The sequence below is a fragment of the Mandrillus leucophaeus genome, unplaced genomic scaffold, assembly GCF_000951045.1.
Source record: "Mandrillus leucophaeus isolate KB7577 unplaced genomic scaffold, Mleu.le_1.0 Scaffold188, whole genome shotgun sequence".
In the NCBI taxonomy this organism is placed as follows: domain Eukaryota; kingdom Metazoa; phylum Chordata; class Mammalia; order Primates; family Cercopithecidae; genus Mandrillus; species Mandrillus leucophaeus.
In genome coordinates this window covers 3,572,814-3,589,935 of record NW_012101898.1, presented here as the reverse complement: position 1 = coordinate 3,589,935, position 17,122 = coordinate 3,572,814, and the positions used below count along the sequence as shown (strand labels likewise).

The 17,122-nt window shown below is 41.4% G+C and overlaps 1 protein-coding gene and 1 pseudogene across 2 annotated transcripts in view; both read left to right on the top strand.

The window, feature by feature from the left end:
- Nucleotides 1–17,122, top strand: part of CTNND2 (catenin (cadherin-associated protein), delta 2) — a 1,004,786-nt gene that overhangs the window by 753,407 nt on the left and 234,257 nt on the right. Inside the window, exon 13 of the mRNA XM_011978063.1 lies at nucleotides 465–678. Coding sequence (XP_011833453.1) covers nucleotides 465–678 — 214 coding nt within the window. The remainder of the gene's footprint in view (nucleotides 1–464; nucleotides 679–17,122) is intronic.
- LOC105538252 lies at nucleotides 5,257–5,943 on the top strand (annotated as a pseudogene). The gene has a single exon (XR_001005869.1). The product of XR_001005869.1 is annotated as a 60S ribosomal protein L19 pseudogene (transcript).

The window sequence follows — 17,122 nt, the reverse complement described above, 5'->3', positions numbered from 1 at the left end:
GCTTCTGGTTCCTTTGAAATGTTTAGAGCATATCCCTATTAAGCATAATTTTAACATTTTGTACATCATTCCTGCAGCCCTTTAAGACAGTGGTTAAATTTAATAAGTCTAGGGAATGAGGATCACTCTAATGCCTTTTATTTCTTCATGTGCTTCATCCATAAGGATGTGGCATGTTTTTATAGAGAAATGTCTAAGGCACTCATTATGAAGTTAAAATCACCTTTCCCAAATTCTGTGGTTTGAAAGAAATACATTTGGATTTTTATTGGTAGGGTATTAAAGCAAATACAGGCAATCAAATATAAAGCAAACACTTATTTTTTTTTCCGTTTCCTTTTGTATGCCTTAATTCAGTTTGGTGCAATTAATTGTTAGCAGATACTTTATATGAAATACATGTTTTGGGGTAGGTGGGGAAACCTTACACTGTAAAGCAAAAGTGGTGTCCTTTGCTCTTTCAGATAAGGAGACAAGGAGGCATCCAGCTCCTGGTGGACCTGTTGGATCATCGGATGACCGAAGTCCACCGTAGTGCCTGTGGAGCTCTGAGAAACCTGGTATATGGGAAGGCTAACGATGATAACAAAATTGCCCTGAAAAACTGTGGTGGCATCCCAGCACTGGTGAGGTTACTCCGCAAGACGACTGACCTGGAGATCCGGGAGCTGGTCACAGGTTAGAATCATTATTAAATTATTATACTTTATCTCAAGGTAAACTTTCCATTATCCAACACAGAGGCAGATGTGCTAATCAAATAAATATTGTGGTGTTCTAATAACGTAGGCAGTCTCAATATGTGTTTTCAAATGAGTAAACAACTGAAGAAAATGGTATCAGATGTGACACGCATGGATTGATCATATTCAATAATCCAGTAAATGTAACCCTCACTAAAATTCTGTGATCATAATCAGCTTTTGTCAGTGGATTTAGAAGTAGTTGAGCGTCGTACAATACCCAGGGCTCTTTGTTGGAATAGCATTAATAATAATTGATCAAAGGACAAGGCGTGTCCGTTTTTGCTAATAAGGTATATATGTCTGGTTAGCAACAGACAGCTTATCCTACTTGGCAGTTAATTTTTTGAATGAAATATTCATGTCTATTAAAAGTCACAATTATTACATATTAAGGAATTTTTAAAGAGTGAACATGAAAGCTTTTCCATGATTGTAGGACTTTTGGGTTTTGTAAAATGGAGATAATTATAGTAGCCACACTATGGTCATGAGGGCTTAAGAAATGAGATGCTGTAAAACATTTGACACGTATGTGGAATACATGTGAACACAGTCAGTGTTAGCCATGAGCTGTCATCCCTCCCTTTTAAATATGCAGTGTTACTTGGAGTATTAATGGCCCAGGTGGCCTCAATACAGCATTTCAAATTACTCTGCCGCTTACTCATCTTAATCATGCTCACTATCATTCGAGGTGATATTTGGTTTTCAGTTCATCAAAAAGTACCCCATCAGCAAGTATTTAGCAAATGGATTGCGTAGTTGACTGTCTAAAAAGATCTTTTAATTATCTGTGATTCAATCGACCTTCTGTCTTAACTCTAAATTTTCCTTGTAGCTATGCTGATGAAGTAGATGAAAATGTATTTTTTAAGAAAATACATTATTCAAGCTAGAGAGTCACAAATATTTATCCAGTTCTGGGTCAAGACTCCCAACTTTCGTATATTTTCTTAAATATACACTCTTTGAGATTATTGTCACATTTCTTTCTCACTCTTAGTTACATTAGAACTAGATGCAAATTGTTTTTTTTTCTTTTATTTTGTCTTTCCGTAAGTAGAAAATCGTCTTTGTGGAAAAAATAATAATTGTTAAGAATTACCGTACTACTAAAGCAATATTTCACACTAAACTAATGTGGGAAGACATGAGTCAGGGAAAGTAAAAGTATTTTTATCTACGCAGTGTGATGTCTATGATAGTTTAGGGGTGAGTTATGTAACTGAAAGTATTTCCTACCATTATGGTTATGAACAACCATCCTTATATTTGTGGGTTTTGCTTAAGTTGGAACTGCCTGCAAAAGAAAGAGCTCAGTGCATGTGATGGGGACAGGAGGCAGTAAGACTCCACCAACAGATACATGAAGCCATGAGAAATGAAGACCAGCAGACCCCTTCTGTGTACACTGTATGGATTCATTTATGATTTGAGAATAATTGGATTTGACTAAAATTTAATTTTGCTCCAACACAAAATTCATTGTCTAGAAGAACCCCTCTGTGGTGGCTTCCCTGATTGCCAAAGAAACTCAGCCATGTGTCAAAGGTTGAGATGAATGATGGCTTAAAACAGAATGGAAATGCCATACCCCTGACACATGACATCTTCTGCAGTATATACCTTATCCTGTGCTGACATTTGAAGCAGCTATAAAGAACTGACCACTGTCTACTCCATTGCCTTCAACATTGCTTCTGACAGCTTCTGGGTGTCAGCTGTTCACAAGTGCCAAGGCAACATCAGAAATTCCTATGTGAGCCCCATTTGGAAAACCAAAGGCGTAACCTCTTGTTTCTTTTCCTGGTGAAACATGGGCTGTAGGAATGATGCTTGCTTGATGTACGGAGAGGATACACTCTTACTCCACTTCTTTTAAGAAGGAGGAGGTTTGCACCCACTGTCATGTTTGGACCCACTGTGTTTTCATCAGCATGTGCTAGGAGTTTGAGGCTCTCTCTGTGTCTCCTCCTAGAAGAAATACCGTGATAGCCACATCCATTAAGAAGGACAGTGGTTGTTACTTCAATAGATGTTTTCTGCCTTTCCAGAAGCATGTTCATATTGTGCTTGGCTGAACTTCAGGCATCAGTTTCACCTTTTTCAAAGAAAAACATATCAGAACATGTTGACAAGCTGAAGTTCATGGTTTCTGAAGTTGCCATCATGGATTCTTGAGAAAATCCACAAGCCCCTTGGCCAAGCTTCCACTCTAGTAAAGGAAATTGGAAGAGAGTATCTGGGAGAACATTCTAGCGTGGAAGCAATTGCTCCTGTAAGCCAGTCTAGTGATTGGCTCTAGACAAAGCCTTCTGAGTTTCCTTACTGACAGAAACCTGAGGGGGCCTGGAAACCTGCAGGACTCAGCTAACTTCTGCACAGACGTTGCCTCAATGATGTAAATCAAGCCAAAGCCAGCTTCACCGCCTAAAGCAAAAGTAAAATGAGGCAAAAGGAATTCACCTCAGACAAAGCTTGGATTCTGTTGACCAAGCCTGGGATGCCCTCAGTTGACCACACAGTGCCGCCACAGAGATGCCTACACCAGTGCCCACTGCCCACTGCAGGGTGAGGCTCTGATCTGAATGGTCAGGTGTGTGCAGCACTGGCTGCTAAATATTTAAAGCAATGGGCCTGACAAACAAGACCACATTTTAGGAACTTGCTAGATGAGCAGCAAGGGAGTGGATGACTCTGAGAGGTGGAGTAGTGTGTACAAGAAGAAGGGCTGGCTTCACATCTGTTGTCACAAGGAGCCGCTGCAAATCTGTTTAGGAATTAGGTCAGATATCCATGCATGGATTAAACAAAACGATGATCTAAGTGTAACAACTATACCCCTTACTTCCTTTGCAATTCTCCCGTGCATCTAATACAGAACTCAGCGAAGAATAACGACTCAGTATGTTACAGGAGCCCCGCCATACAGGGGAGTTTTTCTGATCACTTTCCTGCCTATTATCTCACGGATGAGAACAAATGTTGAACAAAAAATTACATGGGAAGGCAGGGTGAGGTCTCCCTTTGAATTTCTTACTTATTCGTAGACTAGGATGTATTATAAACAAATATTCAAAAGAACAATTTTAGTGATTTTTAAAAAACTAAAGCATAGTTTATAAACCAGATTTTAGATTAGACCCAGCTATATATCCTGAAGAACCTATGATGTCAAGAGTGCCAAATTATAAATAAGAAAGAAATTATCTTGCAAAGCTTTACATTATGTGTTGAATATTGCTCGGCAAACTATTCAAACCATGATAAAGTGTTGAAACTGAGATGTTTACATACATTTACATCCAACACATAAACATGCACGCTGAAAAAAACAGCTGCCTGTTTTCACTGCAGTATCTCTTCACAGTAGAATATATTTTGCTGCCTGCTACGTCTTGCAATAAATAATTTTCTTCCTATGCAATAATTACTATGAGATGATGATGAGAATTTTTGTTAAATCCAGTCGAAGCTATTATATGCTAGCCATTGCTTGAAAAGCTCCTAAGCAAATAAAATTTGATTAGAAATGCTTCACATCCTTTGGGCCTGACTCATGTAATTTTTCTCTCTCTAAATGTGGAAATAATGGACCAAAATTTTGAGTATGCCCAACTAAAGATTTCAGAATGCTTTACAAATCATAATAAAATGGTTTTTATTAAACTGTAGAACTTAGTAAATAAGTGTTATTTTGGTGAAAGCACGTGTCTTGAGAACTGTGCTTCTCCAGGAGAAGAGTATGTTTGTCCACCTGATGCTTCGCATATCCAGATGGTCTTTCCTTTTAGTTAAGGAGTCAGGCTGAGGACTCAACCTTGTCCTTCATTTTGGGCATCATTAATTCCCTCCTTTCTCCATAAAAGTCCCTTCCAGAATCCTCTGTCTTCGGGACGGATTTGGATTTTGCTCTCTAGACCTGCACGGCAATCCTGGATTAGAACTTCTGTTTCCAAGATCCTGTGCCCTCTTCTCTCTTGTTTTTCTCTCTTACAAGTTCCTGAAAAGGGATGCTTAGGAGATTAAATTCTGAAAAAATAAGTCTTTAACCCTCACACATGAGTGATGGTTACTAGATACACAATTCTAGATGGAAAATTATTTTTCTCAGGAATATTTTGTATAATTTAATTTTAGACTTAATACTATTAAAGTCTCTTGTGATATATGCGGTGTTGCCTTTAAAAAAAAAAAATCATTGAACATTTTCAGTTTAAAGAGTCATGACCTTGTTCAGTGCCAGAAAATTTTCTTCTTTTTTAAAATAATTTCTTTGTCTTCATTTCCTCTGTCCTCTTTTTCTGAAATTAGTCAGATTTTGAGCCTCTTGGATTATTTCTCTTGTATTTTCTTATATAATTTGGAGTCTTTGCCTTTTAATCATATGTTCTGAAAGAATTCTCTAGTATCCAACATTTATTTTCCCCCAATTTTTCTGTGACTTCCATGCTCCCACTACCAGGGGCCCAAGAGGGTATCATCTTTTGAAAAGAAAAAATCTGGAGCTCTTTCCTTTCGCTGCTGCGGCCGCAGCCATGAGTATGCTCAGGCTTCAGAAGAGGCTCGCCTCTAGTGTCCTCCGCTGTGGCAAGAAGAAGGTCTGGTTAGACCCCAATGAGACCAATGAAATCGCCAATGCCAACTCCCGTCAGCAGATCCGAAAGCTGATCAAAGATGGGCTGATCATCCGCAAGCCTGCGACGGACCATTCCCAGGCGCGATGCCGGAAAAATACCTTGGCCCGCCGGAAGGGCAGGCACATGGGCATAGGTAAGCGGAAGGGTACAGCCAATGCCCGAATGCCAGAGAAGGTCATGTGGGTGAGGAGAATGAGGATTCTGCGCCGGCTGCTCAGAAGATACCGTGAGTCTAAGAAGATTGATCGCCACATGTATCACAGCCTGTGCCTGAAGGTGAAGGGGAATGTGTTCAAAAACAAGCGTATTCTCATGGAACACATCCACAAGCTGAAGGCAGACAAGGCCCCCAAGAAGCTCCTGGCTGACCAGGCTGAGGCCCGCAGGTCTAAGACCAAGGAAGCAGGCAAGCGCCGTGAAGAGCGCCTCCAGGCCAAGAAGGAGGAGATCATCAAGACTTTGTCCAAGGAGGAAGAGACCAAGAAATAAAAGCTCCCCTCTTTGTCTGTACATACTGGCCTCCGTGACTACATAGATCAGCTATTAAAACAAGCCTTTATCTGCAAAAACAAAAAAACAAAAAAAAAAAAAAGAAAAGAAAAAATCTAATAATTCTCTTTTGTGTTTTTTAATAGCTCCTATTTTTGTTTTATGAATGTAAAATATTTTTGAATTTCTCTAAGGATATTATTTAGAACTTAAGTTTGTTTTTATCTCTTTAGCATGAATTATCTCAATTTTTTTTCATTGTCAGCTTTTCTTTTTTTATGGTGGGCTTTTTCATGGATTTTGCAGGCTTACTTCAAATCTGTGGTGGTCCTCAATCTTCTGCTTATTTTTAAAATAGTGGAATAGAGTTTTTCTGAGCTCTGTGCGTGTTGGTGAAGCTTATTCACAGTGAAGCTTCACTTCAGGGTGAGTGGGTGGGAGGGAACTGTTGTAGTGGGGAGTCTTGTTAGTGTTTTAAAGAGGAGGGTTTTTCTCTAAGGCCCAGATATCCGCAGTACCTTTTTGGTTGTCCCCAGTGCAATCCATCTATTTGGAGATTCTTCTGAGTTGTTTATTTTGTTTGTGTGGCCTGGAGGAAGGGGATAGTACTTTCCTGTCTGCTGGCTATTCTTTCAAGCTAGGTGGAAGTGGAGAATGAAAGGTGACTACTTCCTTTCAATCACCCCTTTCTAGCTTGTCTTCCCATTTCTGCACCCCAGGTTCCTGCCATCTCTTTAGTACAAATCTTTCCTAGGGTTCCACCAGGACAGTCAGCCACCTCCCTGGGATAGGGTCCCCTAGATGTGTATCTTGGGCTATGCTGGCTTCTCCCTCAGCTCCATCTGTCAGCTCACCTCTGGCTGTTTTGTATCTTACAGAAATGTGATGAAATTTCTTGTCTGAATTACTCCTTCCATTCTTTTCTCTATTCCATTATGTCCATGATAAATAACATCTGTCCTGTATGAGTTCTGAACTCATACAGTTCTGAACTCATACAGTGAACTCTGAACAGTTTTGAAGGTTGAACAATGTGTAAATATGTTTACAGATGTTATCTCTGTTGCTGATAAAAGCCAGGCTGGAGGCCTTCTTTAAGGTCTGTCAGCCAAGTGACCTTGCTAATGTCACAGAAGTTCGGGTATAACATTAATGAAGCACCTGCAGGGAAGAAGACACCAGAACAGAGGGAATGCATTTCTCCCACTAACATCCCCAGCCTATTTTTCTTTCACCCTCTTTGTTATGATCACCCAGAGGCGTAGCCCCTCTCCCTAGAGCAGGAGCTAAGCAGTTTGTCAAGAAAGCTCTTCTTCTGTCTTGATGGCACTTTTTGGGGATCACCTGGAATTCCTGGTGGGCAATTTGTATATTACACCAAGAGGCACCAAAAGGGGTCAGAGGAGCAAATTATTTAAATCAAATTCTAGGTTACTATGTTCCCAAGATTTAAAATTAAGTCCAGTTTTATTTCTTATTCCAAATATTGTCCAGATATGTTGTCCAACATAGCACATTAGAGGTTCTGTGAGAAGATTAAACAACATTCCAAAGATAAAAATGAATAGAGACATTTCAATAATGAAATGCCAGCAATGTAGAGATGCTTCGAATTTTAATATGAACCCCATCAACTATCAAATTCCCATGGAGAAATTAAAAATCAAAGTTTAAATCCACTTTCATGTTGAAGTCCGAAGACATTAAGGTTCAAAGGAATTAAAGTCAAAAAATCAATACCTCTTGCCATTGTGTGTTAAAGTTCAAAATCCACAATTCTTAAGTTAGCTAATGTGTAAAAATCATCTTCTCCAAATTTTTTATTTTGCACAGTCTCAGCCAGGGGGATTCTTGTGCCTCTATGGGGCCTGGGTCCTCTAGCAGCCTGAATTTCGGGGCTGCCTCACACTGGAATTGGCTACATACTTTCAGGGCCTCACGCGATGCATGATTGCATTGTCAGCTCTCCCTCCTCTCACTGTTCAAAGGTGTGAGCAATGGCCCCTGCCCATCAAATGTAGCAAGCAAGCCATTGTGAGCCTTTAAGGGGAAGTATCCTAGGCAGACATGTTCCCAGAAGCCAGCCCTCACCGGGGGTGCCGCAGGGCATCAGTGGAGTCTGTATTGGTCATCTGTGGCTGCTGTGACAGTTCACCACACGTTTAGCAGCTTAACACATGGCAGATTGATTTTCTTACGGGTCTAGGGGTTACAGGCCTGACGCAGACTCTCCTGGCTTCAATCCAACAGTCACCGGGGCTGTGTTGCTTTCAGGAGGCTCTAGGGGACAGTCCATTTCTTTGCCTTTTCCAGCTTCCAATGCTACCCACGTTCTTTGGCTCATGACCCCCTTTCCACTGCCTTCAGAGCCAGCAACATTGCATCTCTGATGAGTCTTCCATGGTCACATTTTCCTCTGATCACTGCCAGAAATGATTCTCTGCTTTTAAAGCCCCATGTGATTAGATTGTGCCCACCTGGCTGATCCAGGATTCTCTCCATGTTAGTTTCCCCATTTTAGATGCTTTGTCTTCATCCCATCTGCAAGTCCCTTTTGCCATGTAAAGGAGCCCATTCATAGGTCCCGAGGCATCAAATGTGGACATCTTTGGAGAGTGATTATTCTGCTGACCACAGTGTCTGAGGGAGTGAGCGCATGGAGACCCCTTGGATTTAGTCAGGGGATGCCAGCCTGGTGTCGTGTGGCTTTTTGAGTCCATCATCTGGGGACTTAACCTGAATCAGGAGAAAGAAGTCCAGGCAAAGGTTCATTCTGGCATGATGCACTTCCCGCTTGAAGGGAGATTCCACCATTCCCATTGTCTCTTCTTTGGGAAACTGGAATCGTAGACATTGTTGCCGCCTTGCAGCATTTAGATACTGGCAGCAGAGGCAGCACCTGTCTCCAGGTGCATCATGGTTTGACCAGGGAGGCAGAAGCACTGTAGATGACATGGAAAGGGGGACTTGTTATGAGGATTAGACCTGACACCACCGTGAGAGCTGGTGAAAACGCCTGTGGAAGGCTTTGCCGCTGTGTCCAATGATGGACCTGCAGTTGACACAGGCCAGCAGGCAGCAGTCAGAAAGAACAGCAGGATGTGAAGCAGGGGAAGCCAGAGCCAGCTGCCACTCATGGGGACAAATGGCACCCCTCTTTTGCCTCTCGCTGCCTGCAAATCTGCCACATGAGTGATACACAAAGCTGCCGTTCTTTGCCACAGAGCCCTACATAATTCTTGCTGGCCGGGACCTAGGGAAGTGGAAAGAGGGGATGTGATGGGAGCTGTCAGAGCTGTGGCCTAAAAGGTGGAGTAGCAGCAGGGGGGACATGCACACACTGTAGCAGCCCTGATGCCCTCTGCCCACAGCCCTCAGAGTTTAGCTCTGTGCTTCACTTGCACCAGCCAGGCATCCTGCAGATGTCTCCATGGACTGCCTCAACCTGCAACCAAGCAGGGAAGAAAATCCTGGGAAGCACAGCTGCAGTTCAGCTGGAGTGACACAGTACAAACCTACCACTCCAGGTCTTATATGAGGTGGTTTCTTTCCCTTCCTGCATACTGCAAACCTTTGATTTTGGATTTCCTCTTTGGGAATCAGGTGTCTTGGTCCAGTGTCCCATGAGTGTGTTCTGTCCCGTAACAAGCCTTCCACTGTCCTATGGTTTATTAGCAGCTTTTCCTCAATCCTATGGTGCAACAGTGATTTTTCTGCTTTTTATGATGGAATTGATTTGCTCCCTTGGCCATACGAAGATTGCAAAATCACCCTCAACAGACTCCTGTTGAAGCTGCTCTTGCCATTGTGGGAACCTGCTACACCTTCCAGCCCGGACCTCTGCTGTGTGCACTGCAGGCCACTGTCTCTGCTTGCTCCTGCTCTGGGCCCTGAGAAATGCATTTTTCTAGCACTTCTTTTTACTGATGGGGTGGGATGTCCTTCTGTGATTCATTTTCCTCTGCTTTCCTTCTGCAGATCTCAGGAAGGCTCAGTTCTCTTGAACCTGCTTCCTAAGTTGGACACTTTGCTTTTTAGCATGTGGAAGTGTAGCAGTGTTTGCTGAAATTGCATCCTGCCTGCCTTTTACTTTTCCTTTGTTCTTGAACCCGAAAGCATTGCACTGGAGGCAATACGCTTTTCCACCATTCTCTTCTAGATTCTCAAACAGGAGTTGGCAAGCTTTTTCAGTAAAAGGACAGATAGAAAATATTTTAGCTTGTAGGCCCTAGGTCTCTGTTACAACTTCTCAACTCTACCTGTGCTGGATGAAAGAACCATAGATAATACATCAACAAATGTGTATGGCTGTGTATTAAACTGTATTTATGCAAGCAGGTAGCTCAGGCCATAGTTTATAGAACCTTCTATTGCATACTGTCTTATGCAACCAAGTTCTAACGGAATAAAAAAGGAGGCCACATTATCACCTCATTACTGCTAGGGGTTGGGTTGGAGGCCAGACTACAGGCTTTTTAGCCAGACTGGTTTGCTCACACAGAATGCCAGAATTAGGTAGACTTATTTGTCATGGCACAGGCAGCCGTTGGGCCAGGGCAGCTTCCCTTCTCCTCTACCAGCCACTAGGGCACATCTCATGGAGACCAGGGGAAGCAGGGTTCCTCATGGCCTTTCTTGCCAAAGTGGAAGAAGCTCAGAGCTGGGCCAAGCCCTGCACACTCACTAGTGCCTTGGACAAGTTCCTCTCTCTCTCAGGGGAAGAGCAAGTGAGGAGCTGGGAGAGTCCAGTGTTACAGTAATTGTGCTCCATTCGCAGTAAGAAAACATCAGGCCTGGGGAAGAATCCTTCCCGATACATTGCTATTAATTCTGATGGATCAATGATGGGGAGAGGAGATAAGTATTTGGTCTACCTTTTGATGGCAAGTCGTCTCCTAACCAGCTTTGTGTCTCGTGCATTCTCTGCTGAGACATTGCCTGTTCTTGTCTCCTGTCATTTTGACCATTTTAGGATTATCTCTTCACAGAGGCGAGCCCAAATCATATGCACCGGCAGAGGGCAAAAACTTACAACCCTCAGCACTGTTCTGATTCCTAATTGCTTCCCCAAACAGACTGACTGTAATCCAATTAGGAAATCCACATCTTTAACTTTCGGCGTGCTCCACCCTTAGTCCTAGAGACAGAAGCCTTTCTGTAGACTGTGGATCTCGTTCCCTCATTCATTAAACAGATTGCTGTTGAGTGCCTACTATAGTTGACCTTTGAACAACCCAAGAGTTAGGGAGGCTGACAACCCCTAGAGCTGAAAATTTGCATACAATTTGGCTCCCCAAAACTTAATTACTAATAGCTTACTGTTGACCGGACACCTTACCAGCAACATAAAAAGTCAATTAACATATATTTTATGTACATATTATATACTCTCTTCTTAGGACAATGTAAGCTAAAGAAAAGAAAACGTTATTAAGAAAATTACAAGGAAGAGAAAATATGTATGCACTTTATTAAGAGTGGATCCTCATAAGGTCTTTATTCTCATCATCTTTGCATTGAGTAGGCTGAGGAGGAGGAAGCAGAGAGGTTGGTCTTGCTGTCTAGGGGTGGCAGAAGTGGAAGAAAATCTGTGTATAAGTGTACCTGCACAGTTCAAACCATGTTGTTCAGAGTCAAATGTATATGGAAGTGAAGTTTAGGTGCTTGGGATACAAGCACTTTCTAGCCATAGACCAGCCTTCCTTATGTTATGGCTTTCTTCCTAATGGTCAAGATCATGGCACCTGTTTTTCAAGGAGCCAGATGGAGGAAGGGAGAAAAAAAGGAGCACCATTGAGAGGAGTCTTGGTATTTCCATTGATTCGTATGTAAAGGGGTGAACTATGTCAAGACAATACGTGAAATTTCACAATCTATTAACAGAACCGTTGTGGGCTGTTAGAAGCTTAGAACTCGTAGACCTGCCCTCCTAAAGCTTGTTTTGTAGTGGACAAGTCAGACAATAAACTGAGACAAATAAATCTGTGACAAGTGCTGTGGAGAAAAACCAAGCAGGCTAAGGAGATTAGAAAGGGTTGGAAATTTACTACTTAGAATAAGTCTGAAGAAAGGAAAATCCCCAGATAATGATCTGTTAAACTAGAGAAGTTTTGTTTCCCATACGTGAAATCTGCAGGTAAGTGTTCCACGGTGATAACGCAGCTCTATCCCATAGAATCTTCAGAAACCCTTCTAGCCATATGGCTTCTTCCAGCCATAGCTCTCCCTTCCTTATGGGATGGCTCTCTTACCAGTCACCAGGATGGCGGCACCAATGTCTCAGTGAATAAGATATTTCCATATACAGTATTTGTTTTCATTTTTAAATTTTATTTATTTTAAAGTTCTGGGGTACATGTACAGGATGTGCAGTTTGTTAAACAGGTAAACGTGTGCCATGGTGGCTTGCTGTACCTATCAACCCATCATTTAGGTATTAAGCCCAGCATGCATTAGCTATTTTTCCTGATGCTCTCCCTCCCCCAACTCCCTGACTGGCCCCGGTGTGGGTTGTTCCCCTCCCTGTGTCTGTGTGCTCCCATTGTTCAGCTCCTACTTTTAAGTTAAGTGAGAACATGCAGTGTTTGGTTTTCTGTTCTTGTGTTAGTTTGCTGAGGATTAATGGCTTCCAGCTCCATCCATGTTTCTGCAAAGACATGATCTCACTCCTTTTTATGTCTGTATAGTATTCTATGGTATATATATACACCACATTTTTTTTATCCAGTCTATCACTGATGGGCATTTGAGTTGATTTCATGTCTTTGCTATTGTGAATAGTACTGCAATGAACATACTTGTGGATGTATCTTTATAATACAATGATTTTTATTCCTTTGGGTATGTACTTAGTAATGGGATTGCTGGGTCAAATGGTGTTTCTGGTTCCAGGTCTTCGAGGAATCACCACACTGTCTTCCACAATGGTTGAACTAATTTACATTCCCACCAACAGTATAAAAGCATTGCTGTTTCTCTGCAGCCTCGCTAGCATCTGTTGTTTTTTGACTTTTTAATAATCACCATTCTAACTGGTATGAGAAACCACAATGAGAAGGTATCTCATTGTGGTTTTGATGTGCGTTTCTCTAGTGATTAATGATGTTGAGCTTTTTTTCATACATTTGTTGACTGCATGAGTGTCTTCTTTTGAGAAGTGTCTGTTCATGTCCTTTGCCCACTTTTTAATGGGGTTGGTTTTTTTCTTATAAATGTGTTTACGTTTTTTTGTAAACTCTGGATACTAGACCTTTGTAGATGGATAGATTGCATAAATTTTCTCCCATTCTATAGTTTGCCTGTTCACTCTGATGATAGCTTCTTTTGCTATGCATGAGCTCTTTAGTTTAATTAGATCCCATTTGTCAATTTTTTCTTTTGTGGCAATTACTTTTGATGTTTTCGTCATGAAATCTTTGACCGTGCCTGTGTCCTGAATGGTATTGCCTAGGTTTTCTTCTAGGGTTTTTATAGTTTTGGGTTTTACATTTAAGTCTTTAATCCATCCTGAGTTAATTTTTGTATAAGGTGTAAGGAAGGGGTCCAGTTTTAATTTTTTGCATATGTCTAGCCAGTTCTCCAAGCACCATTTGTTAAATAGGGAATCCTTTCCCCATTGCTTGTTTTTGTCAGATATGTCAAAGATCAGATGGATGTGGACGTGCAGTCTTATTTCTGAGTTATTTATTCTGTCCCATTTGTCTATGTTTGTCATAGATCGTCTTTTTAAGGGAGCTGTAGTTACTTGTGCTATGTTAAGGTTAGACTGCTAACATTTATATCTGGGTAAGTCAAGCTTATATCCCTTTTTTATTACCTGTGTCACAGAGTAGGACATTGCAGATGCCCCTAGAGCCAATATGTCACATTATTTCCTGTGTTTTACATTCTTATTGTTGTCCAATGTGCCTAACCTGAGAATCCAGGTATTCTCTGCATTTATTTCTTGTAGACCAAGAAGAGAGAAACGAACATTTCTGAACACCCGCACTTACCAGTCATAGTGCTAGTACCTTCCTGTCTATCATTGCCTTGAATGCTCCTGAGGTCCTGTGAGGTTGGATGCAAGGGGCATGCTGAAAGTCACAGCTCGTCTATGGTACTTTTGCAGTCCTTGATTTCCAAAGCCAGTCTGCTTTACAGCAGTGATTTTCTAGTTTATCCAATCGTAAGAGTTTCTTTGGGGCCACTTGATAAAACAATACATATTTCTGGATCCTAAATTTCCATGATAATAGCCTGGGAATCCACACATTTAGCAGTACCCTCTTGTGGTTCTTAGGATCATGCATGTTTGAGAAACACCACTTTCTACTTTCACAAGACCAACAATTACAGCGGACAGCAGAGGGGTGGAGGATTAGGAGACACGGATGTGTTTTGAGAGATGCCAAAATAATTTGATGCTAATAGTAACTACATTATCCAATGAAAATATATGGCCCATTTATCACTTTTCTCAAATTAGAATGAATGCATTTCAAATTAGAATTAGGTTACCTGATATTACAGTGTGCTTCCTCAAGTGAGAGAGAAAATAAGTGGAATCGCTTCCACCGGATATAGAAGAAATTGCCTGTACCGCCCCCTGACTTACAGCCAGCAGTAAGCAACTGTTGCTGATGGCAGTGTTAACTGGGGTGGAGCTTGCAAATATTATAGTCCTTTACTTCCCTACGAAACCTTTGAAGAGATTACAGTACTGTAATGTATTAATTACAGTAATATTGTAATTAATATTACTGTATTTTGAAGTGCCATCAGAACCTTCTGTACACTGATCAGCAAGTGTTTCGTGAGCATGCTCCATTTCACGTACTGCAGCGGTAAAATGTTGGATGTTGTTGAACCCCGTCTGAAGTTGCCTTCAGTTTTCACCTCCATGATCATTAGGGCTGGTGACGTGAGATGTATCTGTGCTTATCTCTAATTACATTTCAGAGCATGCCAAAATTGTATAAGGGCTTAAAGGAAAGTTTTTCTGGGTCTTTGCGTCTTGTTTTGTATTTGCCGAGATTGAAATGTACAGCTCATTTCCACTTGTTAGGTCTGACAATGCATAACTGATTTGTGGCTTTACTTTGCAACTCACGAGTTACAAGTTAATTAGAAACACTTTTCCCTAATTATATTTGAGAGTTTGCTCTATTTGCTCTACAATTATCACAAAAATTACATTAACTAGTGTTAACGAACACAACGTAGCAATCCCCACTGGATCCTGGAGGAGAGCACCAAATTATAGAATGTCTACATCCCTTGCCCAACACCTGGTTTCCTTTCCAACAGATGTTTTGGTTTGCCATTCCTGAAGACACCTTTGAAATAAACTTCCTTTCTGGTTGTCCCTTAGAGGATGAAACTCAGCCTAGTGGAGGAGAAGCTTCAGTTTTGCACATGCAAAACTCTTTTCACTTAGCGACTCACTCTTCCTTAATGACGGATGTTGTCTTTGCCGTCACGGCAGCTGTGTACATCAACTGTGTGCCCTCCCCAGGGAATGCCCAGAAGAAGAATCTCTGTGAAGTGGTTTCCTAAAATAGGAGCCTTTATCATGAGACCTGCAATCCCGGGGAAGTCAGGAAATGGGACGGCTTAGAAGGTGACCTTCTTGTCTTCCTTCTTTCTTCACCTGTTCACAATAGATATCTGAGCAACACTACAAGGTTGCTCAGTCAAGGTAGACGAGAGCCTGTGAAAATGATGCAGATGCGAGCTCTGTTCTCTAGGAGCAGTCCATCGAGTTAGGGAGAGGGAGATGGAGAACTGTTCTACCAAATAAGCATGGAGAGTGGGCCGGAGGAGCTTAAGGGAGGAAAGAGAAACTTCAGTTGAAGAGATCAAGGAAGACTTTATAAAGAAAGCAACATTTGAAATGGGTTTTAAAGATGCATATGGGTTTGGCTTGCGGCAATGGGAGCAGGAGAATAAAACATGGGCCACGAAGGTTGCAGGGCAAACTCTCCCATGCATGCTCCTTTAGTAAGAACGGATTGAGAATTGAGTCATTCGTGTGCATGCAGGGGTGGGCATGTTTGTTCTTGCACGCCTGCTCAGACTCAGGCACAAGCACTCCTGCACAAAGCAGCTTCCTTCTGCACATCCGCTTGCGACTCTTCTTGCATTGAGTCCTAGTGCTGTCGGCTTCAAACAGTCTGGTCTTCTTCTTCCATCCATATTTCCCTTTTAATCTATGATTCTTCTAGAAGTTAAGGGCCTTTAGGTGGAAGGAATAATGAGGAACGTACTTGATATGTTTCTACATAACTTGATTCACTTCACACAAAAATTGCTAGGGGCACACCCAGAGTCAGCTGTGTCCTCATTGATGAGAAAAAAAAATTCCACAGACTATTAATTCACAATAGTGAACAAGGATTATTCTACTATGCAAATGACAGTCAGCCAACTTAAAAGTTAGGACATATTTTCAAGCAATTTAAAAACCATGGAACCTTGAGCATAAAAGTATTCAGTACTTCAAGTACAGCAGTCTATAGCAAGCACAGTTAGCACTTAAAATTATGATACATATTAGTTAAAAGAGCCACTTGCCCTACATATTATTTGGCTTTCATGCATGTTGTATTTTTTTTTTTAGAGAAAATGGATTTTAATTCATAAGTGCAATTCTGTTTTCAAGTGGCACACCTGCTCTGTTCACAAATATATTTTCTGAGGCTTATCTGTGCAGTTAATTAAAAGCAAACATGAACATGCGCTCTTATCTGGTTTCCAGATATACTTAACAGTGAACCACATTTGCATTCGCAGGTATCAGTAGAAAAAAGGCTCCTTCCATTTCTCACATTTTATGTCAAGTGATTCTTTTTAGATTAGAAAGAACTGTCCTCCATCCTTTATTCTTTAAAATTCTTCCCCTCCATCGTTAGTGAGAGGCAGTAATATGCGTGGAAATCTAAGGCTGCTAAATACTGATTTCACAGCATTAAGAAACACTTTTATTAACAAAAAGAAATGTTGGACATTAACTTTAGCAGTTTTTGTTTTGTTTCTGTCTTTGCCTTTTAAGTGAGTTTGCAGTTTTGAAGCAGATGTTTAATTTTATATTGGTTCTATGGATGCTCATGGTAATGAAAGGAAAGAGTTTGAGAGAAAGAGAAAGAGAGAGAGACAGCATGAGCGAGCAAGAAAGAGAGAGAGTACACAAAACTGGATCTAGGCCAGGTGCGGTGGCTCATGCCTGTAATCCCAGCACTTTGGGAGGCCGAGGCAATTGGATCATTT